This window comes from Herpailurus yagouaroundi, unplaced genomic scaffold, assembly GCF_014898765.1.
Source record: "Herpailurus yagouaroundi ecotype Mexico unplaced genomic scaffold, PumYag 181, whole genome shotgun sequence".
Lineage (NCBI taxonomy): Eukaryota > Metazoa > Chordata > Mammalia > Carnivora > Felidae > Herpailurus > Herpailurus yagouaroundi.
The window spans coordinates 14,556,754-14,583,443 of NW_024412412.1; the positions used below are offsets into that span (position 1 = coordinate 14,556,754).

General features: G+C 46.1%; 1 protein-coding gene across 4 annotated transcripts in view; it reads left to right on the plus strand.

The window, feature by feature from the left end:
• Window positions 1-26,690, plus strand: part of STOX2 (storkhead box 2) — a 226,542-nt gene that overhangs the window by 93,662 nt on the left and 106,190 nt on the right. Inside the window, exon 1 of one of the 4 annotated variants that reach the window (XM_040489894.1) lies at window positions 18,585-20,008. The exons of 1 other annotated variant lie outside the window; for it this stretch is intronic. In XM_040489894.1, the coding sequence (XP_040345828.1) occupies window positions 19,843-20,008 (166 nt within the window). In that variant the 5' untranslated portion in view covers window positions 18,585-19,842. Of the gene's footprint in view, window positions 1-18,584; window positions 20,009-21,557; window positions 21,625-26,690 lie in introns of those variants that run through there. 2 more of the 4 variants (XM_040489896.1, XM_040489897.1) reach the window with 2 other exon arrangements.

A 26,690-nucleotide genomic window follows, 5' to 3' on the forward strand; every position in this document is an offset into this window, starting at 1 on the left:
GAAGGATGCGGATTCAAGGCTCCAAGCAAGAACCTCCCCTTAGACTCTGCCCCTCAAGCAGTGATAATAGTAGCTGATATTTACAATGCTTAATTCTGTATCAGGCAGGGTTCTAAGCAGTTCATGTGCACTCATCTATTTCACCCTTACAGCAGATGTGAGAGTTCCATTATTATCCCTGTTTTACAGTTGAGGAAATTAAGGCACAAGGGGCCCACGCAGGAGTCATCAGTGGCCCAGTGCATTTTACCTGGGCCGGCTGGCTCCAGCTTCTGCACCGACGGCCTCTCTGGATCCCAGGTACTGTTGAGGCCCTGTCCTGTCTGTGTCCTCCTGGCCTCCGCGGACCCTGAGGAGGAGGCCTTGGGGAGGTCTGACTGCCGAGACAGAGGTCTGCCTGAGACAGCACGGCCTAATTGGGATCTGGATGTGTTCTCTCGCCAGCTCTTTGCCAGTCCCGTGGTTCGTTCTTATTCTGACTTGCTTATTTATGGGCCCTGGGGCTTGGCACGGAGAAAGCTAGAGGTTCACAAAGTCTGCAAAGGAATGAGACAGTTTCTTGCTCCTGTTAATGAGAGTTAAACATCTCGAGTGCTCCTTTTTTTTCCCACCCCTATCTCCCACTTTATTTTTTTTGGATAGTGCTCAAATCCTGCAATTAGGCCAGTGACTGGAAAGCAGAGCGATTTACCACTTTGTTCCTTGAACTCTTTTGGTTTTATGCAAGGAAAAGGGGCAAACGCTCCCGTTCTCTAGAACACAGCAAACAAGGTGACTTCTTCCCTGAGTAAGTGATATGCACAGGTTGATCCAAAAGGCAAGTTTTGCTGTTATAAACTGCCAGAGAAGCGCTTGAAGCATTGTTGGGTTATCTTTTTTTTTCCCCCCTTCTTCTTCATGACTAGCTTTGGTTTAGGACTTTGAGGGAATGTCAAAGGATTGTCATCAAAAACACAGTTATGTGTTGAATTGTGCCCTCCCCCCCAAAATTCATGTGTTGAGGTCTCTAAGACCTCAGAATATGACCTCCTGTGGAACTAGGGTTGTTGGAGATGTAATTAGTTAGGATGAGGTCACAGGTAGGTGGCCCCCAATCCTAAATGACTGGGGTCCTTATGAAAAGGAGCAAGTTGGACACAGATACACACACAAGGAGGATGCCACGTGAAGGTAGGGGCGATGCCCCAGCCACGGAATGCCAACAGTTGCCAGGAAACCACCAGAAGCTGGGAGAGGGGCCTGGAATGCGTTCTTCCTCGCGGCCCTCCATAGGAGCCAACACTGCCAATGCCTTGATCTTGCACTTCTGGCCTCCAGACCTGGGAGATAATTTCAGTTGGTTAAGCTAAGCCACTCGGTTTGTGGTATTTTGTTACGGGAGCCCTTGCAAACGAGTACAAATTCTTTCCTTCAGCAAACAAACAAAACAGTAAACGTGAAAATGCTTGACGGATGTGAGCCCTTTGCAAAGGTGGGCTTTCCTTTTTCCAACGTTGCCACAACTTAGAAGCAGAGGACCTCCGTGCTGGCGGGGACGTGCACGGGAGTGCGGGGCACCTGCTGGGTTCGCTGTGAGCCCAGGCACACCACTCACTGCGCTTCCCCACCCCCGCCTCTTTCCCTTCACTCTTGTCAACAGGTCCCTTGCACAAGCTCCGTATCCCAGAGATAGTCTTCTCCTCTCAGCCCCCTAACCCCTCTCACTTTCCCTGCCTTTTCCTTTAAGTCTTCCTTGTTTGATAAAAATACGCTGCTTCCTTTCAGCTTTCCCTGGTCTGGAAGTGCAATCACCACCCTCCTGTATTGTGGAAGAAACACCACCCTACCTTTGCATTTGTTCCCACCCTTAACCCCTCCAGTGCCTTTACCCTTTGCCTGTATATTTGGATGCCATATTCTGTGCCTGACTGTCTGGTACCTGCCCTACTTCTGCCACGTGTTAGGTAAAGTTGGAGTCGACAGGGAAGCCAACGACCGGACCGGGTTGCAGTTGGAGGTGAAGGAGGGTGTTAGGGCAGCACCCACGAACCCTGAAGGGGAGGCAGACCATGGTTAGAAACACAAGCCAACACATAGGCGACCTCCCAACGGGGGGATCTGACCAAGAACCAAAGACAGAAGGGAAGAGAAAACACCAGGCAGACTGAGAGTATGGGTTTAGGATCCACGTTGAGTGCGCAACAGTGTAGACCGTCTCTGGCGGCAGCGTGAAGTATATGTGCACGGCACTGGGCAGTGAGTAGGGCTTGTAGAGGTTGGAGCCCTACAGCTGAGGAGGTGCAGAGACTCATGGGACCGTGCCATTGTGTCGCCTAAGATGAAAATCTCTTGAATTCGCGGACCCAGGCTGTGGAGGGCTTTGAGTATTACGCTTTCTATCCTATCATGTTTTACTGACAGGAATCGTTCTTTATAAAAGTTTATTCCCTTCCTCTTTGGAACCCCAGTGGTGTCCAAATCTGCTGTGTATGGGAGGGTGGCCACGAGCTGTACCAAGGGGATGGAAGAAAGTGAGCTGTGCCCTGGCTGGACCCCGGGGGGTGGGAGTTCCTGACTCGGGCGGTGTTGTCGAGTGGTTTGTGCAGATGTGGAGGATCGTGGGGAAGATGGCAGAATTCCTGGGCGTCTCGTTTGGTGGGTATGTTCTCCCCCCCCCCCCCGGCAAATTTTCTTTTCCCTGAGCAGATGCCAGAGTAGAGCCAGGTTGCTACTTCTGTTTTTCTATTCTCTTTGGTAGATAAAACAAGCTTATCTTCCCCCCCGAAGACTTAAGGTATTAACCAAATAAATACTAAATGGAAATCCTTGACTTGACTAAGTTTTGCCTCATTTGCTCATCTTCAATGGCAGGGACTTCCTGAGTGTAAGCCTGAGCCAAATGCTTCACATTTATTATCTTGAAATTTTTATTTTATCTTATTTTGTTTTTATTTTAGAGAATGAGCCGGGGAGAGGGTCAGAAGGAGAGAGAAAGAACCTCAAGCAGGCTCCAGTATCAGCACAGAGCCCAAGGCGGGGCTCGATCCCACGACTCTGGGATCGTGACCTGAGCTGAAATCAAGAGTCGGACACTCAACCGACTGAGCCACCCAGGCGCCCCGCATTTATTATCTTCTTTAAATTCACCACTAACGTAATATTGTTCTCATTTTAAAGATGAGACGACCGAGGCTTACAGAGATTAAATAAGTTGTCCAGGGACACAGAAGTAGTGAGAGGCAGAGACAGGACTTAACTGAGATCTGACTTCAAATTCTGTGTTAAGCATTGCTCTGGCAGAACCAGTCAGATCATACGTAGCAATTCTGGGCTCCTAAGAATTCCTTTTTACTATTCCTGTTGTTTCAAAGTAAAATTTTACCATAACCTTCTGTATTATTATCTCGAAATCACAAAGAAATAGACAAATGACTTACCATTTATTTATTAACTCCAGCCCTAATCAACTCCTCTGTATAGAGATACAGTGCTTATATAGACCTCAGAGCATGTTCATATTTATCATCTCATGGTAAGAACGTGCGATGGAGCTCAAGCCAGGAAGGGGGCCTGGCAGCTTCTAACACGCTGCCCGCCTTTCCTAAATGAAGATGTCTACTCATAGAGGCTTTGTGATCTGACTGTTATGGGGAACGTGAAAGCCTGGCGTAGGACTCAAGTTTCCATATGTCTGTTCTAGTGTTCTTTCCCTACACTCGCTGTCCCGCCCAGAGCCCTGATCTTTCCCAGAACCTCGCTGAGGTTGTTGGGTGAGAAAGCACAGGCTCAGAGAAGTTAAGTGATGCTTGCTAAAGAAGCCAAGCAGAGTTAGTGGCAGAAGCAAGCCGTGAGCTTCAGAACCCCGATTGCCATCTTAGCGTGCCTTCCATCACCCCACCCCAGCTCCCCAAGCCTTGCCACGCTGTGCCTGGTAAGGGCTGCCCTCTCCGTAGGTGTCAGAGTGGGCCATGTTGCTTTGAGCTCACTGAGAGGCAAACGGAGACAAGGAGCGAGAACCATAACCATAGTATATCTCATTGTGACTTATTGTGAAAATACTAAAGGGTGCCTGGGAACTTTTGTTCCATGAGTGTGTGTGTGTGTGTGTGTGTGTGTGTGTGTGTGTGTGTGTTTCACCCCTCTATTTTTCTTTTTCATGTGTGTGAAAAAATCAGATTTTATAAATACTAAGGGATTCTTCCTGTTGAGAGACCACAAAAGAAAAAAAAAGAAAGAAAGAAAGAAAAGAAAAGTGAACTGCTTGCTTCCATTTCAAGCAATATAGCTGACTCTCTATCCTGGAAAGCCCCAGATTAGAAAAAATAAATCTATAAATTTCCAGGTGAAATATTTCATCGTATTTCTTGGCTCTTTAATCTCATAAAACAGAGATCTCCATCCACCATGAAACTAGCAACTCAGACCCAAGGGAACTGGTTTGTTCATGCTGTGCAAGGAAACTGGTAGACAGGGCCAACTGCAACAAGGTCTGACTATTTAAAACAGCAATAACAAGATGGAGGGAAAAAAGAGAGAAAGAGAAAGGGGGAGGAAGAGAGGGAAGGAGGGAGGGAAGAAGAAGGAAGGAAGGCAGGAGGGAAGGCAGCAAGGAAGGAAAAAAAGGAAGGAAGGAAGGATGGATGGGGAGGGAGAGGGAGGGAGGAAGGAAAGAAAAAAGGGAAAGAAGGAAAGAGGGGGAGGGAGGGAAGAAGATGGGAAGAGGGAGGAAAATGAAGCAGGAGGAGGGAAAAAGAAGGAAGGAAGGAAGGGAAGAAAGGAAAAGAAGTAACAACAATACCCTGGGAGCCAATATGTGTTTTGACAGCGTTGAATCATTCTCGGGTCTTTGTGTTGTTGGGGAGAATATGGAGATAGTGGTTCACTTTAGATTTTTTTTTTTTTAATTGAGAATGTTTGCTAAAATAGGGTAATCACAGAAAGAGTAGAACGAGAGGAAGCGATGGAATGAAGAGGACAGAGGGCACTTTGATGATCTAATGTGGCACAGTAAAGAGCTTTGTGAGCTTTCCAGGGATCGACCCCTTGCCTTGGCGGGCAGAAGTTGTCTCTGTGTCCAGCCCCGGACCAGGTGTAGGGTGTCAATTAAAAATCATTAAATTGGCATTTACTGAGCACTAATGAATGGGCAGGCACTATTCTAGGCTCTGGATGTGTATCTCACTGAATCCTCTGAATAACCCCATGAGATTGGCTCCTTTGTTTCCCCCGCACAGTACAGAGGAAGAGCTGAGGAAAAACAGTCACCCGGCTGGGAAGTGGAGATACCGGGATTTGGACACTGACATATGAATTCCAGAAAGTTCCTTGTAGCTCCTAAACCTTGCTGCCCTGGCAAAATCCTTGCAGGGAAATCCTTGCCCTGGCGAAATTCCAAAGAGGGGATCCGGGAAACCACATGCCCTCAAGATGGCTCAAGGCCTCTCCCCTCCATTCTCGTGTCTCAGCAACCTTCAGCTGCACACCGCGGGGACCCATTGTCCCGATTTCCTGGGTACAGTCCAGTGCTGCGTTCTTGAACTCGCATCATGTATGAACTCTGACAAGTGCACAGAATCACTTTCTCTTAAGCTTTTATGTTTTGGTGGCTGGGGTTGTGGTGGGGGTTACAGCAATCTGTAATGACATGTGGAAGCCCACTGGATATCTTCTCATAATTGATGCATACATAGGGCGAATTTGGCCTCTCACCCCAAGCAGTTATTTTTCACTCATTACAGCGTCTAAATTTAAAAGATCACACTTGGAGAGCCACCAATTCATTAGCATATGGGTGATGACTCCGGAGACATTTATTTGTTAATACCAAACATGGATGGGTTCCCTTATGCCTAAAACTTACATAATGTAGGTTTAAAATTGTATAATGGGTCTGGAAAATTCCGTAGAAGGCTTGCTTCCAAGGACTTGGAGATGTTTAAAACACAGTGTCTGGAGCTAGGAAGCAAGATCAGATATCCTCTGGAAATAAGTCCTTGAGATTTTGGAAGAAAACCGTGTCGCAAAACTGTGACCCTTTCTTATCTCTGGGCTCGATATTCTCTTTCCTTCATTGCCTTCGGTCTCTTTCTGGTAGCTTCGAATTTGGGTTCGGCCTTTTCCCACTTCTGGGGTATTTTCTCTCCTTTCTTTTGAGAAGCCACCTTGATAGACAGGTGAAGTTTCCTGACTGGCACAGAGATGTGTCCGCACGAAGCCCGAATGTAGGCCGAGGCCAGGGTTCGACCGTCGCACGTAGTCTCGTTTGTGTGCCAAAGCACGTTCCACGTGTAAAATGTTAGGAAATGTAGCATTCTGTCCCTGTCCTCTGCTGCCAGTCTCCTCAACTTGGTGGCCCACAGGGAGCCACCACTGGTGTCTTATTCTCTGTGCCCCTCATTCTCTGTGGGAAGCGGGAGAGAGCCAGGGAGGAAAATCCGGGAATGCTGGGTTCACGTTCCCTTCTCAAGGAGCATTTGCCATCACGTGCCAGTTACCTGAGCCAGTTGCCATTATGTTTTTTGGTAAATGGGGTCATAGCAGAGCCGATTCAATCTACATCTTGGCCCAAACTAAACTTTTGCTACAGGCCTTCGGATCCTCACCATTTTTACAAATATACTTTACAAATTACAAATATACTTTTATTTTACATTTACAAATAACTGACCGTCCTGGAGACTCTACTTGTCCCCCCACTTTAGATTTATTTATTTATGGGCTCTTATAGAGCACAACTTACATTTTTTGACTGACCTTCCTGAAAGTAGGGTGACCAGATGTCCCTGTTTGCCCAGGAGGGCATTGGTTTAAGTGTTTTGTCCTAGTCTAATTAATAGCATCCCTTTTACTTTAAAAAGTGTCCTAATGGAATAATAAATAATACGGTAACTCTAATGAAAGCGGCTGCAAATGATTTTTAGGTTATAACTAATCCATTGTGTTTGAACTAGAGGGTCCACAGCACCTTTAAAATACCAAACGAAGAATCATAGGAAGATTGAAGATTTTTATCCATAAGCCCAATTACTTCAACTCGAAACAATATTTCAAGCGGACTTAGCAGAATGTATTAAATAATCGCATCTGTGTGTTTTTCACTCTATATTAGGGTTGAAAATGTTGTTAGTCGTCATTACGTGCTATTACCTAGAAGTCCTATATTTTGCTGTAAGTTGAAATACTTATTCTTTTTTTTTTTTCAACGTTTATTTATTTTTGGGACAGAGAGAGACAGAGCATGAACGGGGGAGGGGCAGAGAGAGAGGGAGACACAGAATCGGAAACAGGTTCCAGGCTCTGAGCCATCAGCCCAGAGCCCGACGCGGGGCTCGAACTCACGGACCGCGAGATGGTGACCTGAGCTGAAGTCGGACACTTAACCGACTGAGCCACCCAGGCGCCCCGAAGTACTTATTCTTAAATAGAGTCTGGAATTTCCATAATCTGGGACCTTTTTTTTTTTTTTCCCTTTCCAATTTTTGTAATTTGATAGAATAGGAAACTATTGGGGCTTTGCTTCTTTTTTGATATATGATTTTAATTGTTCATGTATAACATTTCCTTAAATTACAGGAAGCCACATGTTGGAAAAAAGATCCATCCGTTACAATCCATCTGGGGTACAGTGTGGGTTTTCACTGGCTTGGGAAACGGGTCTGTGGTGACCTGTAAACAGAACTGAGAAAAGAAAACTTTCAAGATTGATTAGTCTGAAGGAGGCGTGTGGATTTAACTCTAAATCGCATGCACCATCTGTACAAACCGGCCGAGGGAGTCATTTGAGTCATCTGAAGAAATTCGTCTTCTGTTTTACACGCACATCTATTCATAAAAACTTATTAATAAGATTACGAATTTGGGGGCTGTTCTGGCAGTATAAAAATGTGTATGAACTTCATTCATACTACGGAACAGCAGTTAAGAGAGAACCCTTGCAAGTGCTCCCATCAGTCATTCCAGAGGCAGAGGCGGGGCGGGGGTGGGCCCGGGGCCGGGGGCCCGCCGGGGAAATCCCGGACAGGAGCAGAATCCCGGTTCTTCAACCTCTGTACGACATTGGGCAAGTCACTTACTGCCTTTGGGCCTTCATTTTTGCATCTTTAACGATGATAACTCCTGCCTTGCTCACCTCTGACCTTGGACACTCCATAAACTGTCAAGTCCTGTGCAAACATAAGGCAGCATTTACTATCCCTTAGCTGTAAAATGGATCTGGGGGAAAACGACGTAGATACGGTAGCAGTTCCTTTACGACCAAAATCCACTTTATGTATCCATGGCATTTGTTGCATTTCTGCTAGGACTGCAGCACTGAAGAGGGTCTAAAATTAGCACAGCACGGCACACATTTATTGAGGGCCTACTTCTGGAAAGGCACGAGGCATCACTGATGAGTAGAGTGAAGCTGTCCCTGGCTACCCCATTTTAAATCGCAAACCATCAGCCTCAGTGTTTGTCCCTGGCTTTATTTTCTCGCATCACACACATCACTATTTCACGTCCCCTATAACTTGCTGCTCTCTTTGTTTATTGTTATCTCTTCCCATTAGGGTGCAGGCTCCTTAGTGACAGAACGTTTTGTTCTTACTGCTGTTATTTTGTTATCCCAGAACTTCTGGCCTTTATGAGCACAGAGCAGGTGCTCAGAGCCCATGGGTTCAGCGCACAAAACGGTCCTTGGTCTCAAGGGGCAAACAAGCCAGGGAAGCAGTGGGAATCTCTGTGCCATATTACGTTGTGTTACAATGTGGCGAGTGCCTCAAGCGGAGCAAAACAAGGGCTTCTCACGCTGCAGGAGAACAGAAGGGCTGAGGGAGGGAGAAGGTGGAAAGCTTGTCAGAGGACTGACCACAGTTGGAATCTGGAAGGATGAGTGAGAGGTTTTAGGAGGATAGAGGGACCACAGGCATCTCCGGGAAACAGGACGGCTTCCAAGAAGGCCAGGAGACGGAAAGGACGTTGTTGAGGAGTAGGAATAGTTGAGCTAGTTGGGCACACCGCAGTGAGAGCCCACAGTGATTTACTGGAGCATCAGGAGAAAACGTGAGGACTTGTATTCCTGTTGGTCTTCTAAGTAAAAAGTGCAACGGAAATGAAGACTTACAGATCGATGCCAGGGCCTGTCCTGGGTGGATGTGTCACCGGGTTGGAAATACATGGTGGAGAGGCCATTTCTGTGTGGTCCCGTGTGTTTAACTTTTAGGATATTACCCTCTGTTGCAGATTATTTGTGCTCAGAAAGTGGGTTTACAGCTCCCATGATCTTCAGATCTTGTCACGGGATGAGGAGTAACCGTGAAAATAATTGCTACCCCGGCCAAGCCCACTGGTCACCTCGTGGCAGGATGCTTCAAGGAATTGGTCAACACAAAGCTATAGTATTTTTCATTATAAAATGATGGGAGGTAACAATTTTGCTGACCTTTTCTGAGGACGAGGTTGGTACCACTCACAATAATCTGAGGAACCCACCGATACTGTGATTTTTAGCTGGTCGTCTGTGGTTAGTCAACTATGACACTGTCGGGTTGTGACTGATGTCCGGTGGCCCAGTGGAGAACTCAGTCTACCTACTGAAGCTGGGCAGTGGGAATAGACATTCCTCAGTCTCACGTGCACAGGGTAGCCCTGACATGTCTGAGGATAAATGGAAAGATTTCCTTAATGAATTGTTGATATTACCATTTGCGCCAGTCAGGCAACTTTCTATTCTTTTCCCTCTCAATCTATATAGAGGCGAGGTGACTCAAGATTTTTCATTTGCTCAACTCACTCAGATTGTTTCCTTGGGAGGCTTGTTGGATTTCATGGAGAGAACTCAGTCTTGGTCTGTTTGGATTTCAGAAAAGTATTAGGCCTTTCTAGAGGATGCCTGTTCTCTGTGAGAGCGTGCCTAGCTGCCCCTGGCTTTATAAAAAGTCATATTTTGGTGCTATCTTTAATGACTCGAAGCCTTGTGAGCGTAGCTTTAGGGTCTTTACGTGAATGAATACAGCCGCGCCATGTGCCAATTTGCAAAGACAGATCTTCAGTGTAAGGAGGATTGTCAAAGAGGTGGTTACGAAGCTGGACAGAGGGACTACGCACCAAGGTTAAGGTGAACTGGATTCTTTCGCTCAGCTGACCACCCAGGTGAACTCTTCAGATTTTACGGAAAATATTTTAAGCATTTTGAAGAGAGACTTGAAAGCCTGACACAGGACCCTCATGGGTACTTTTCTCAAGAAGAGGGCAGTATATCTTACTAAATATGTGGCATATTCAGAGTAAAAACCGGCCACGAGGTTTCATGGTCAGTGTCAAAATCTTATCAGAGAAGATGGTTAAACGGTTTTATGCTTTCCAACTGCATTCGTGTGTGATTTGGGGCTTCTCCAAGCTAGTTAATATAAAGACTGAAATATGTAATCTTTTTATTACTATGTAGTCTGATTTTTGCCTTAAACTCTTTAATATTGAGCCAAATTACTGATGATCAGTTCCCATTTTTAATTGAAAAACTGGTTTTGAAGTGTGTATTTAGACAAATTAGGCATACGATTATATATATCTTCATTTTTGACATTTAAATTTATAATGTAGTCTTATTTCATTGAAGATTTTAGGTTCCTCTTTACCTTTGGCAAGTTAACGCTGATTTTCCATGTATGGCCAGCTGCTCCGTCCTCATTGCCTTGACTCAGGCCTTTGGGAGGTAGGAAGGCAGTGGAGACACAAGAACGTGGTGATGATTGGGTGGAGTGGGGGGCATGAGATGGATGGGAGGGAGCCGTGGAAGAGAGAAGCACGGGCTGCCTCATCCCCATGTTCTTGCTGTATGACACAGGATGGCCAGAGTGTCATTCACCGTATGGAATCGTGTGCCGGGAAGCCAGAGGCCAGGAGAAGGGGGATAACAGTGACTCGTTTTGTGTAACGAGCAGTTCGAGTTTGATTGTCTGTGGAGGATCTGGGGAAAATACTCAGTTGGGGGAATAGGGATTTGGAGATCAGGGGAGAGGTCAGATGGTGAGAGTTTGGGGAACGCATTCGCTTACAGGGGTCAACACTAAGCGGAGGGTGTTGTTGAGTTCGGCTAGGGAGACTGAGAAGGGGAAAGAGGAGTGACTAGGGACGGACTCCAGAAAACGCCAGCGTTTCGTGGGCAGGGGAGAACTGAGAGGTGGGAGGAGAGCCAGTGGAGAGGGACAGCAAAACAGACAAAGGAGAGACACATTTTAAGAGGAGAGAGTGGGCACCAGTGCAAACAAGAACCCAGATAAGGACCACAGTCGTCAAAGGATTTTGCAAGGGAGAGCTTGTCAGTTACGTCAGCAAGAAGAAAAAATGTGTGTGTATCATATTTAGGAGTTATGTAGTATTGGAAAGTATGGGAATAAGGGCCAAAACATGTAGCATAAACAATAAGTGCCACAAAGTTCAAGAAAGGGGGGGACCCAGAAGTAAAATGACTCCCCGCTTCTGTGTGCGGAATCACCAGTCCGTTAAACCTTGGGGGTATCCGCGATCCTCTCCCCTTGGCTTGCCCTCCTCGCCCATCGTCTCATACATCAGCCGTGTAGATCTGCAGGTTCTAACCTGGTGGTGTCTCCTATCCACACTCCTCCATGCTTCCAGGGAGAACTCAAATTCCAACTCGCATCGAGTCAAGAGCTGGCCTTCTGGGGTGGGTGTCCTTCTTTTCCAGATAATGTCCCACTCACTCTACGGCTAGGCTAATAAAAAAAAGAAAACAAAACACAGCATTTAAGAAAGTATAATTCATATACCATAAATTCACGAGTTTTTAAAAAAATTATTTTACATTTATTTATTTTTCAGAGACAGGGAGCGAACGGGGGAGGGGCAGAGAGAGGAGGAGACACAGAATCCAAAGCAGGCTCCAGGCTCCGAGCTGTCGGCACAGAGCCCAACGCGGGGCTCGAACCCACGAACTGTGAGATCACGACCTGAGCCCAAGTCGGACGCTCAACAGACTGAGCTACCCAGGCGCCCCTCACCAGTTTTTAAGCGCTGGATGTGTTTTGATACATCTGTGCAATTGTGCAGCCGTGGCCACAGTTCGGTTTAACCGTATTTTCATCGTTCCAAAAAGCTTCCCCCTGCCTATTTGCAGCCAGTTTCCGCTGGATTAAATTTATAACCACTCAGTTATGTCTCTCCTTTGCTTGGTAGTCACGGTGCTCCCGTTCCTTGTGAGTTATGCACAGCCTAATTGGCCTAAGTCTCAAGCCCTCCCTGCACTCACTGCCCCAACATGCGTTTCCACCCGTCTCTTACGATTCCCTGTATCTCCCTGCCTTTCAGCTGGACAAGACTATTAGCTGCCGCTGTTGACATCTGACCATAGTGTCATTGATCAGGCTACTTTTGCCAGCTGGCAGACACATGGAGTGTTAGAATGGAGTGTTTGTTAATTGTATATATTTATGTATGTATGTATTTATTTATTTATTTATTCATGGCAAACACTTCAGTGTCTGCAAACTTAGAAGAAATTTAAGAATTGTTTCCTCTCCCTCTCTACAAACTCCAGCGCAGCCTCGAAGGGCCCATTTTCCACTCCGATTTCGGTGGCACGTGACCCTGCCCGTTTACCTTTGAGCTTGTTCTGGGCCTGTGGCCTACCTGAACTTAGCCTGCGTTGTCAAAGCTGATAAAGGAGAAGATGTGTGCGGCCGGCGTGTGCGAGTGTAAAGACCGACTGGCCACGGCACGGCCTCACACAAAGCCACTTCTTGCCTGTGGCTTTTGCTCCATGCAGTCTCTTCTTTTTATCTTTAAACGTTTGGAAAAATGTACATTTTAGTTAATTTTGAGTTCAGTGGCAACAAGTGGATTCATATTGTTGGGCAGACCATCCCCACCATCTACCCGGAACTCTATACTCACTGATCACCAACTCCTCCTCCCCACCCTACCTAGGCCCTGATGACCATGATTGTTCTTTCTATGGCCGCGGGTTTGTCTACACTAGGTACCTCATTTAAGTGGGACCACACAGCTTTTGTCCTTTTGTGTCTGGCGTCTTTTCGCTTCGCTTGGTGTCTTCAAGCTTCATCGTCCACGTTGTGACCTGTGTCAGAACTGCCTTCCTCTTTAAGGCACTGTGCCGTTGTATGGACAGACGACATTCCTTTTGTCCTTTTGTTGGTGGACCCTTGGGTTGTTTCCACCTTGTCTGAACTCTGTTCTTGACCCCAGGGATTTCTCCACTTTAATCAAGGTGTGCTGGGTGCCACCGAATGCCCCGGCTCCCGAGTATGCGGTAGCTGGGCTGGGTGCTGTTTTCTTCTTTTGTTCTGAAACCGGTCTGTGGATGCCGTCTATTTCCACTGTCCAACTCAGCAGCACCCATCAGGGTCAGTGAGCTAGCTGGTAGCATCCTTGACCCCCACTGGGATTCAGCCTCTTTTGTAAATTTGATACAAAGCAGGGTTTATAGAACAAAGGGATCTAGAAGGGACTCGGGTTTTAAAAATGCTTTCCCCTCTCAGTGATCAATACTAACAAAATTGGTTCTCTTTTACTGATGCCTTCTACTTGTCAGCAGTGAACTGGGACATTTGTGTATTTATCTCAGATTCTTGCTGCAACCCTTTAAGAGAAATCTTACTACCATCACAATAGAAAAACAAATGGAACCCAAAGATGAACTTTTCCCGGGCCCCCAACAAAGATATGGATATAGTACCTTGGACATCACCATGCCTCCCTGCTCTCTGTTTCTCTGCCTGCGATTAGTCTGGTCTGGAGGTGGGCATCACAATTATGCCAGTTTACTCCAGCAACAGTCCTCCAGATCTCAGGCCCTCTTGAGTTACTTCTCTTTGGTGAACCCCTCTGTCCCCAAACATTGCTGTCTTTAAAGGGAGCATTCATTGACAACCGTGACTCATTATGGCCCTGTTAGGAGTAAATGACAGGTGACAATGTACCTAAGTGGAGAATAAGAGAAATTCAGCTTAGATTTTGATAACAATGGAAAGAACAATATATACATGCATTCTCCTTATTCTTCAGAGCTCTCTTAACCATGTTTCCTCCTATGGATTTATCACTTCCCAGGGTGTTTCAGCCACCACCTGTCTAGCATCTTTTAAGAAAGACCGTAAGTACTGGAGCTTTCTGTTAAAATTGTTAACTAGCAGTTTGGGGCCTGGGTTAGGGAAGACAAGATGTGGATAGACTTGCCCTGGGGACAGAGCCTTGGTCAGCTACCTTAGCCAGCTGCCTTCTGGAGGCCAGCATATCCCAGGCCCTACAGACGTGCGAACATATATACATATGAACATACGCGTGTAGATATGTGTCCCATAAGAGACTCCTCCGGTTTTCCATTTCACAAGCCTCTGAAAAAGCCCTAGTCCTTCAAGGGCATGCTCTTTTCCGACTCGCATCTAGCTTTATGACCAGGGTCACCCACCTGCCCAACTTCAAGGTGTGCATTTATGTCTCTCTTTTTTTTACTAATCAGCTCATTTGTCAAATTAACCTATTAATCTCATCTGCAAATCATGTTTCAAGAAGAAGCAGAAAGATAAATTATTCTCAGACTCAGAATTCTCATTTTATTTTATTTAACAGGTATTTTAATCACAATATTCGATGCCTCTATCACATAACATACATAAATACGAGAATGCCTATTTCCTTTCTGCGCATTTAGGTCGCTTACTGTACTATAGTTGCACTTGGGCAGAGAAATGAGGCCACAGGCAACTTTGGTTGCAGTTTCAATGGAATTTCCCCTGGATATTCTAGTTTGGGGAGTCTAATATGCCATTGGAAATTGCCAGTGGAATTGCGGTGGGCGTCCCTGCGTCCCAGAGTATTGTGAGCCTAGGAGGTCCTGGATTGAAATTCCTCTTCTAGGTGACAGGGTCAAGGCTCAGACCTGTTACCACTTACATTTATGCTTGTGTTCATTTTTCACTCATATCAACCTTTTCTTTACTCCAGAGATTTTTCTCCCTGATCTATTATTACATGTTCAGTCTGTAGTCAGGGTGGGCTTTCTAATGTCTGAGGGGGGCTTTCTGTGCACAGCAAAGATCATTTACAGATATTTAGGTCTTTCATTAATGCTCAGTATACGAGAGATACAAATTCAAAAAATCAAATTTTCTTTTACAAGAGATACAAATGGAAAAAAAAATGCCCTTAAGTTTTTAGATTCGGTTTACTCTGTTTGTAAATTTAAAATGATAAAGTAAAAACTATAACTCTTGGGGGAATGTTGAAAAAATATTTGATTAATTCAAGTTAAAGACTATAAAGTCCCTTTACTCAACAATTAGTTCCATTCAGAAATACGGTTTAGTCCATTCCCTTAAAAATTTAAATCGCATTTATAAATTTGGTATATTTAACTTTTAAAGATTTTTTTTTTCATTAGTTCTTTTTTATTTTTTTTTTAATGTTTGTTTATTTTTGAGACAGAGAGACAGAGCATGAACAGGGGAGGGGCAGAGAGAGAGGGAGACACAGAATCTGAAACAGGCTCCAGGCTCTGAGCTGTCAGCACAGAGCCCGACGCGGGGCTCGAACTCACGGACCGTGAGGTCATGACCTGAGCTGAAGTTGGACGCTTAACCGACCGAGCCACCCAGGTGCCCCTACTTTTAAAAAAGCACTTATTACGTCTGACTGGGAAGGCTTCAAACCAGATCTTCAGAATACTCACTCAGGCTTCATTAGTCATCAAATACACGCCAGGCATTACTAGCCACTGGAGATACAACTCTGAATAAAACAACAATGAACAGCGATGAGTAAAACAGAAAAATCCCTTGCCTTCATGGAGTTTATATTCTTAAAACTCTCAAGTTCATTAAACTCTTAGAAACCTAAAAAACTAGAGTTTTAAGTGAGAATTTCAAAGTCAAATTTCTTACACTTTTCCACTTAGAATCAGAAGTCTAAGATCAATTATACATTTGAGTTAGAATCACAAAGCAAACGTGTATCTAATTATCAGCGTCTATAAGCTCATATGTAAATACCAAATGTACAAATTATGCTGGAGCCTGATTTTAAACATTACACCGTAAAATTCATTTGCTTTATCATATTTCCATTGAATTCTAAACTTGCCTAGTACTGAATACTGGGTTATGCAACTGAATTTCCTTGAGAGACGATGGGTGACCCAGATACAGGACAGTCTCATTTAGGTGGAGAGACTTGGAACCAGTACTGAAGATCTACAAGTTGGGTGTGAGCGGAGTGAATGTTTGCACAGGACACACTGAGTCTCATTTTCACAGTGGCTACAATCACAGGGGTTTCCACGTCCACTTTCTTCCGAGAGGATTGGTTTCGTAATGTGCTATTTACGAGATTCAAGCCTTACCTTCATAACGTTTCTTGATGTTGCCACCTGATTCGGATGGATAAATTACTTAACTGTTCCTAACTCTCCTACTCCATTTACTATCCGATTCCATTCAGCTAACCCCACCTATTTGCTCTTTGATGCTTCTGTGTCTGGCTCCTTGGCCTTGCCTCCAAGGGCACTCTGTTGGGTAGGTACACGGGACAGTACCACTCCCCTCTAAGGCCCACACTCAGAGGTGGCTGAGGGTAGCTCTCCTCCCCAAACCTCCATCACCCCACCCCATTTTTTTTTTTTTTCACGTGAACAATGAATATTTTCTCAGTTTTAAGTCAAGGGCAATTCAGACTTACTCTCCAGGAAATTCCTGGCTGACCCCTCCCTTCAAACAGATTCCCTCTTCTGAGCTCCTTCTATTGAGAAATTCTAAAACTATCTGTGCGTCTTTGCTCAAAACCCTTCAGCAGTTCACACTGCACTGGGAATAGAATACAAAATCTTTAATACAGCCTGCAAGTCCTTGCACGATCTGGCTCTTGCCTTCCTCTATGACCTCATCACACGCGTTCCTCTTCTGCTCCAACTCCAGCCCCACTGGCCCTCCTTCACTTCTTCCAGCAGAGGCCACACTCACTTCCTACCACAGGTCCTTTGTATGTACTGGTCCCACTTTCTGAAATACCGTGTTCCCAACTCTTTGCTTGGACGACTCCTCATTCCCTAGGTCTCAGATGAACATTTTTTTTCATAGAGGTTATTCTTCTTTCTAGAACTTAGCACACTTGGTGCATTTATCTGCTTACTACCTACACCATAAACTGTGTGGGGCCATGTGTGGTATTCAGCGCCCATGACAGGGCTGGCATATTCTAGATAGTCAATAATTATTTGCTGAATGAGTAAATATCACATTTGCCACAGCAATCACCATTAGCCTTCAGTCAGAACTATTATAATCATTCACATCACCACTTTTGGCTCATGGGAGGTACTGAGTAATTGTATGTTGAATTGGACTGAGAGATCTAAATGTCAATATCTCATGCATTTTTATTTTATATTACCTTTATGGTTCTTTACACATTTAGTCTTCTGTAGCTTCTAACACTGTGGTCTTTCTGTTCTTAGAAGACCTCTTACAGTAAAGAAGTCATCTTAGCAAAATGTGCCTTCTGGGGGAGTCTCTTTTCCTAACTTTTAAAAAATGTCACTAAACTGTGGCTAATTGGTTTACAGTTGTAGTAAATTTTGATTAGTGTAAATAGAAGTTCCATATGATACTTAGTGATTTTATTTGTTTGCTGGCTTGTGTACTCCCGTTATCCCAAGAGATAGATTAGTTACGCTGGCTCCTTAGAGGAGTTTGGCTCTTTAGAGAGCAGCCTTAAATTACTGAATAGAGGCTCTGGTTCTAGATTATCTAATGCTTGTGGCTTAAACCCCGCCCCCATATGCATAGTTCTTCAAGAACCTTGCTGCCCGCCCCCACCCCCAACAAAGAATTCAAGCCTCCGAATAGCACCAAATCATGCTAGAACTCTTGAATCTTAACCATTTAGAGCCTGCTGTTTTTCTGGTTTTGTTTGTTTGTTTTTGTGGCATCAGCCTAAGGTCATAGCCCCATAACATTTCGTATCCTTGTCTCTGTAACTTGGCACCTGTGTCTACGAAACAACAACATAAAAATGATTCTGAACGTTGCATCGTCAGTAATAAAAAAGCGCAAAAATGTACAATAAAGTATACTGTCGGAAAAAAAATCAGGTTTATTTTTGTTGTTTAGAACACCCGAGCATTTCTTGAAACCCAAATGGGGGTATAAGCGCTTTGAAAACAAAAAACCAAAAACAAAACTGGCAGCCCGCACAGCGTCGTCGGGGTCCGCAACGTTGTGACCGCGCGCCTTTAACTCGGCGTGACCTCGGCGTCCCGGCCCTGCGCCTCGGCCGGGGCGGCGCATCCCCCTCCGCCCCTCCCGCGTCGCGCGCATTGTTGTCCTTTAGCGATTGGTTGCTGGACCAGAAGCGGCTGTGCAGAGCCGTGCTGTGTAAAGGACCTGAATGCAGGTTAGCGGGCTGCTGGTGACTTACACGAGGGATCCAGGGAGCGAGAGGAAAAGCCGGAGACCACCTCCACTGCGTTTCCCAGGCGGCGTGGACCAGGTGCCCCGGCGGTTGCGGCTGTCGCAGGAGCTCCCGGTGGCGCCCCCTTCTCCGGCTCTAGCTGACTCCGGGGTTGGCGCAGGTGGGCAAGACAGGGCACCTCAGATCTCCCTGTTCCCACCGAGGGGGTTCTGTCTCTTCCTGCGAGGGGGAGGGACTATCCTAAAAATATGTAAATATCCGAGCACGGACTCCGGGCTGGGGCTCCCGCCGAGGTCCCCGCGCCGCCGCAGGGTGTTTTACATGAAAATGAGAAGCCTGACAGGATCCGTGCTCTAACTTAAGGCAGCTCGGTGATTAGCATGAGACTGGGCGGCTGCCCCGCTTCCTGCCCTTCAATAGTCATTCTGCGCGCTCGCGACCGGGCGTTGGTGCCACCGTGCGGGTGTGGATCGGCAGGCTCCGCATCGCTGGCAGCCATGGCGCCAGACGCCCCCTCGGCCAGTAAGTAGGAGCATGCATGTGTAGGGGGGCACATGCGTGTCGGCGCGCGCGCGCGCACACACACACACACACACACACACACACACACACACACGCACACCACCCTGAGCCTGGGAAGGAGGAAGATTGACGAGGCGCTGCAGTTGCGAGGAGGACTCGGGCTCTTCCTGGAATCCGCAGGAGCCCGCCTGCCGCAGCTGCTGTCTGCAGAGTCTGCTCGGATCCCTGTGCACACGCGCCCCCCATTCGAGCCTCTGTAATGAAGACTGCCTCCCGAGGACTGCAGGGGAGGCCGAGCCAGCCTGCGCCCGGGACTGCGGGCCGCGCGGCCGAAAGGCCCGGGGGGACACGACTCGGACGCTGTCATCCCCACGCCTCGCTCTGAGCCGCCGGGTGCGGAGAGGGTCTGCCGCCGCCCCTCCGACTTCCCGGGCGCCCGATCCCGGGTCAGCCCCGGAGGAGGCCTCGGCTTCCTCATTTGTTTGGGTCTTTTGTGCCGTGGCTCACAGTTGGCTAAGCACTCCTGCGCTGAATCGGGCCATTGTCTGCGCTCCCATTGCTTTCACGCTGCAAGTCTCGGCGCCCCCACCCCGCCCGCCCCCTCCCCGCCTCCTCCCGGCCGGGGAGCCTCCTAACGTGCCTTTCCCCCCCAGGAATCTGGAAGCTATAAGCCGGGCGGATTGCAAATGAAGTGTAATGCATTGTGGGACGTGTGTAAAATCGGAGCCTTCGCCGTGGGGGTGTGTGGGGGCGTGGGGAAGGCCGGACCCGCCGCTGGCGGTGTAGACGCCGACGAGGAGGGGCTGGGAAAATGTGCGCAGAGTCCGCCAGGGTCGTGCCCGCCGTAGACGGATGAAGCAGCGCGCTGCGCCCCGGCGCTGAGGCCCCCAGGATCGGGGCGGCAGGTCGCGCTCCCCCACCATGAAGAAGACCCGGAGCACAACCTTGCGGCGAGCCTGGCCTAGCTCGGATTTCTCCGACCGGGCCTCGGACCGAATGAGGTCCCGCAGCGAGAAGGACTACCGCCTGCACAAGCGCTTCCCCGCGGCCTTCGCGCCCCAGGCTTCGCGGGGCTACATGACATCAGGTGGGTAGCCGCGTTTCTGCCCCCGGGCCGGGTCCGCGGGGCGTGCTCGGTGCGCCGCCGCCGGGGTGCTTAGGTGGGAGCACGGCCGGTGATGGATGCGATAAGTTATGGGGAAAGCAGGAAAAATTAGCTCACATCCACCATTTTGTACCTCCGCAAGATCCACAGCAGGCCCTCTCAATATGGGGTTTGAGAGCTATTAGTTAGGTAAAATAAGGGAGGGGGCCGTGCCTGGCGCTTTGGCTGCAGGAGATAAATGACTGCAAGGCTCCTGCGCGGCAGCCTCCTTGAGCTTTGTGGGAGAGCCTGCGTCCGGGGCCGCCTGCAGTAACGAGCTGGCCGGCTCCTGCATGGTGGCCAGTTATCCTGGTGGGTATTTAGACAGCCCCTTGTGCCTACAAGGGAACAGGTTCCGTGCACAACTCTGGATGGTTGGAGTCCGGGAAGAGCCCCGCATACGTCTCAGAGCTCGTGTGATTTGCACGCAGACAACTCTGTGGGAGCTCATTGCATGCATTCCGTGGGGTAATGGTGTGTATGCGGATTGAACGCTCACATGATTCTGTGTGGATTTAACATATGTTGCCTCGAATTAGGTTGTATGGAAAGAATGGAGGCTGTATTTGCATGTCAGACAGGAAGGACGAACAAAACGGTGAATGGAAACGGAGGCTTTAGAAAGGGTTTCATCATCGTAAAACGCAGGGCTGTTAAGAGCATTTCGGAAGGAGCCGGTTCCCTTTGGCAGCACGACGGAATGGCTTTGGCTGTGACTTGGGAACCCAGGGGATAAAATACTGGAGGAAATGCCAAAGGAGGCAAATCCTGGAACTCTTTCCTTGTTTTCTCCTTACTTATTGTTGACCACTTGTGTGCAATGGTCAGACATCAATTTTTGTTCATTTTTTTCAGTTTGAAAGAAGTGATTTTCTACCAAACACAATGTGATGGAAGAGATGAGATTATATTTGAAACCACATACTATTCCAAGTCATCCCGAGCCCTGTCTTCACTGGCGAGATTGCTTTAAGCGTGTGGTTGGTGCTCACAGGGTAGCTTTGCTATCTTTCCCCTTAAAACAGCAAGTTTCTTTTTTTTTTAAATATGTATTATCCCTGGGATCAGTACTTCATGCTTTAAAAATGTCTTGTGACCACATTTCCATAAATATAAAATCTAAATAAAATAACCATCTTTTTTATCGCAAAATCTGGCTACAGAGGATGTTGTGCTGTTTTGGCAGTAAGGCGCCCTCGATTCTCTCTTTCATGAAAAGCCAGATTTGCAAAGTGACAAGTACAGTTTATACGTTAGTAATTCAAGTCAATCACTGCTGTGGTTGCTACAGTCTTCAGACTTGTGATTGTAAATTTTGAAATGCACCTAAATCGAAATCTAACCTCAAAACACATATGTACATAAACTCATGTCTGCACCGAGTGTTTCGATACTCCCAGGTCTCAGATGCCTGGGTTTGAATGTCTTCATTCCACACTGAATGGTTCCTCTCTTTTTTTTTTTTTTTTTTTTTTTTTTTATCCCTCTTCAGGAACCAGTACTGACACCAAGTGTGAAGCTATGGGAGGGCAGGTGGCCATAATTTCTTCAACAAACCTGTGAGATTCTTTAACGATTTCAGGCATATTCCCATAGAGCCTGTTTTTATCTGTCTTTGGCATGGCTTCATTATGATCACATTTTCGTTATTTGCTGAAGTACTTCTCTGCGTTTGCCAGATCTGCGAGGTGTTTCTGAAGGCGTGGGGGAAGAAACTCTTAATGTTATTTGATTCTCTTTTCTTATTTCATTTCTTGATCTGCACATGGTAAGCAGGTCTGACAGTGATGTTGAGGGATAAGCTGTTTCAGGATAGTGGTTTTCTATGCACATTGAATGTTAGGTACCTGCTGACAAAAAAACAAAAAAAACAAAAAACAAAAAGCCACCAAAAAACAAAAAACCCAAAAGGTGGGGGACGAAGAGCTGTGTCAATCATTCGGTATTCTCTGGAGCGTCCCTAAGGGCCAAGTGCCTTGTTAGATTCTCACCTATCTGTGTTGGTTGGATGTAATATGGTGTGCCCAGCGAGGGAGGGGTATTATTTATCCATCCTTAAAACGTTAGCTAAAACACGTAATGAGTGGTGTTGGTGCTGATGGAAGGAAATGGTAAATATTAAGACAGACACCTACAATGAGCGTTGGGAGAGTAGATGGAATCGCTCATATGCATCTTTTGTGTGTTTGGGGTGGGTATCTTATCAATTTCCTTTTCAAAAATGGTTCTTTTCCAAATATGAAACTTGATAGGAATAGGTGGTATATTGAAACACTCAGAGATCATTTACAGGAAGTTCTTTTCCTCTTACGAAAGGTAAAGGAAATCTACTTGTATCAAGTTAGTGACTCTGGATATAAACAGAGGCTCTGTCACATAAAATGAAATAGGAAATGAGGCAGCTGAGAACATGAGTCTTTTCATATTCTGTTTGTCCAGTCATTTGGCATAGTAACAACTGGTATTATCATACTTCATTTTCAGTAGAAAGAGTTTTTTTGTTATTGAGTTCAAAGGACAAAATAAGTTAGAGAGTTACTTAAAATAAGGAACTTAAAATAACTTCACTTGAGACTCTTTTTAGAAATCCACCTCCCCCACCCCAACAAATGTTCCTAAAAAATACGGGGGGGGGGGGATCACTTTTTTTTTTAACTTTAGGAAAGAAGAGAGAGAGAGAGAGATCCTTGGGAATTTTAATAGCAGTTGTTTTGGTCTGGTATACGTGTCACACAGTAGACACTTGAAGTTTACCTCTGTTTATTAAGGCCGAATTGCAGGCGTCCATAATAGCTTTCTAATGAGACAGCACCATTTCAAACAGCCTTCTCTCCACTAATAAGTAATTACCAGTTTGAAACGTGATTTATAGCAGTGGGCTTGACATTTAGCCGTGGCTTTTTCGTATAGCTTCAGGATAAACTACACTTAAACTCGAGAGGTTAGAACAGGCGCATATAAAACTTAGAAGAGATCCTCTGGAAGTACAGAGAATTCTGAAACTTCAAATCTTGACGACCATGTCTTTTATGACTGTTTAAGCTCCCAATTCATGCTACCAAATCTAAAATAACCCTAAGAATTCACAGGCCTCCTTCTGGCAACCAGCAAGTTCACAGGCCATGAGAATGAATTCCTTGTTCATCTTGACTATTAATTTCCCAATGGTAGTTTCTGGGAAGAAGGGGGGAAAATCTTACCTTTTGTTCAAAACAAGATGAATAACTCAATGCCCAGGCATTATCTGAAGAAGAAAAGAGGTTAGATCAAACGGATGTGGAATCATTCTGCGTTTTCTAAAACTAGATATTATGACATCAGTTAACTAGAAATAAAAGTCTGTCTCCCCCCAGGGAGGGCAATAGCTGTATAATTTCTAGCGCTTTCCACGTGAAAACATGCTCACATACCTCCATGAAATAATTTTCAAGACCGCAAACCTTTTGTCGGTGAAGCTATTAGAGCCTTAACTGTGTGACCTCTTTGCACAAATGTTGCTACTAACTTTACATTTTCTTCACTCTCTTCTCCCCCAGTCCCGGGGAAGAGTGAGTCTAGATGTTCCACGTGTAATGCCATCAAGTCGGGGGTATTCTATTGATCAGGAGTTGGAAAGTCAGTTTCCCACATAAAGGTTCTACAGAGCATGTCCATCAAAGCTGTTGCTTAATGCAAGATATCTCCAAACTTAGGGTGCTTTTAGATTTTAAAGAATGGCAAAGCAGACAGTTTTACCACTATGACTTTAAAGGGTTGGAAAAGAGAGATCACACAAAAGGCCCAAATTGGCATCTGAAGAAAATTTAAATCTGTTTTGTCTGCCGACCCAACTGATGTCATCGGTGGGGCGGAATGACCAGCACAACCACCTTGATGACTTTATTAAGTTTTAATTTTATAGAAACTAATTCTGGGGCACAGCTGACTGTGTGTCCCAGATCCTTCTGTTCTGTTATTTTAAGAGACATGAGAGTTTCCTGGGAGTGGAGGATGGACACTCGAGGTTCCAATCTGGGCCTGCCACCAACCGGCTGTGTCCCTGGCGAGTAATATGACCTCCCTCCCGTCTGTAAACGGGTCCTTCTGGTCCCTGCTTCCATTACAGAATTGGGCCCCGAGGTGACCCTGTAATGAGCCATCACAGGACTCGTGAGCACTTACACAGAAATCGTTAGAAATAACCTTTGCCCTTTCTACTTATTGGAGTCACGTGCTTCCCCGTATGTGGGGTGTGTGGGAAGTGTGCTCATTTTGCAAAACAGTCCTATTTCCTGCCGTCCTCAAGCATTGTGTTAAATGTGCGCGCGGCTTGTGCTGGCCAGCAGAGTGATGCGGGAGGGAGGTGATGGACGAAGTTATAATCACATGCAAGTTTTAATAAATAACATCCTGTCACCTCCTTTCCCCTCTTTGGAGAGATCCATTTTCAGCCAGCTACTCCAACTGTGTTTTAATTTGAAACTACCTGTGTTGACTCCTTTCATCAAGCAAGTGGAAGTGAGGAATATTACACTTGGTGGTGAATGACTTTATCCTTTATTTCCCAAGAGAACACGAATGCACTTACAAAAGGTCACCTCTCTTGGTGTTTCAATATCTTTTACGCTCTCGTGAATGTTTTTATTTGAAAAAAGGAGTATGAGTGTATTGTATAAAAACCTTAGCATTTTTACACCTCTGGAGCAATTCTGGCTTAAGTTCCCAACACCCCAGAGAGTTAGGAGAGTTCAGACAATAGCATGTTCTTTGGTAAACCATTGCTTGTGCTGGGTGCAAATATAACCAAGAAACAAAACCTGGTTAGGTCCTTGCTGGTGGGATAATACGTTGACTTTTCAGTTTAGGACAGGCTTTTGTGGATCAGAGACGCTGTATGGAGCCTAATCTATAAGGTGTAAAGGCTCTTGCATGTTATAAGACTGTAGGCTATAGTCAACTCTAAATTAACCTCAGCCACCGTACCACCGGAAAGAAATGTCATGGCTAAATTTTTTAAGTAGACAGCAAACCTTTCCTCGAGTGGTTAATCCCTAGACTGTTTCTATGTGACGTTAGAACGTACAACCAGTTGGTCAGAAAATCCAGTGTCTACCACCTAAATATTTCTAAAATCTGCCCTCCTTCTCCATCTTGTGTTGCTTGAATCTTCTTCTGTTCTATTACGGTATCTTCCAAACTGACCTGTCTTCAGGTACAGTTCGTCCTCCATGGGTCCCCAGAGGGTTTTTGTGTTAGGGTCACATCATTTCTCTTTTCAGTGTTTCTCATGCCTGTGGATGAAGTCCTAGACCAAGGCTCTTCTTGGCACCTCTTCTTGGCATGACCTCTTCTTGGCATGACTACCTTTTCCACCCCCTCTTCCCATTCTTTCCCCACCATCCTGTGTTCTAGGCTCCTGAAAATACCTTCAACAATACCGTATTGCCATTTTGTGCCTTTTGTAATGTCTGTTCCACTGCTTAGACTATGCTCTCCATCTTTTATTTTTTATTTCTTAAAATTTTTTTTATGTTTATTTATTTTCGAGAGAGAGAGGGAGGGAGAGACAGAGCATGAGTGGGGGAGGTGCAGAGAGAGGGAGACACAGAATCCGAAGCAGGCTCCAGGCTCTGAGCTGTCAGCACAGAGCCCGACGCAGGGCTTGGACCCACGAATTGTGAGATCATGACCTAAGCCGAAGTCGGACTCTTAACCGACTGAGCCACCCGGGTGCCCCATAGGCTCCCCATCTTTAAAGGTCTGAAGGAATACTTTTGAACCTTCCAGAACCAGCTCATACACCATTCTCTTTCAGTTGACCTCCAGATCCTTTCTAGAGCAAAGCCCTCCAATGACATTTGTTCTGTACTTGTGTTACAGCAACACGGTCATCTTTTGTCATACCACGAGTTCACACGTGGGTCTCCAGTACAAGGCAGCGAGTTCCTCAGTGGCACTACATGTTTTATTCACATCTCTACTTTGCCAGCAACCACAGGGCTTGGCACATATCGGGCACTCAGTAAATGTTTATTGCGTGAATGAATAAAATACGACTCCTCTTTAAAAATTGGATAAAGACATGACCAGCTGTCAGTGAATCGACCATTAGAAAGTGGTAAATAATAGGTAGGATATGATCAAGAGTCAGGTGGGGAAGTTGATACGGTTGGTGTAAGGGGAATAGGAGTTCAGAGAAGGATATCAATTAGAAAAGGCTTCCCAGAGGGGAGACTTCCTTGGGTCTTGAAAGACTGGGTAGGATTTGAGGAGACAGGGAAGGAGGGGGATGGAGGGAAGGTTGTAGAAGCAGTAGCAACCAAGGATGAAAGGAGCGTTTCAGGAGGAGTGTCTGTGGTGGCATGCAGGACAGATGGAAAACATGAGAGTCTTGAGGCCAGGAAGCCAGCTGGGATGTGGCTGAAGGGGCCGATGTGATCAAGCCATATGATGCTGAGCGACCACCACAGAGGAGGGCTTCCCAGCACTGCCAGGCATTTGCACACCACCCCCAAGATTTTAGCCATGTCCGTAAACCACCCGTATCAGTTACTTAATGTTTTCCCTTAACCTGAGCCCACTGTTTGATTGAAATGAATTAAGAAGAAAGTTTTGTATTCTGTGTGACATTACAGGGTTCATTTGC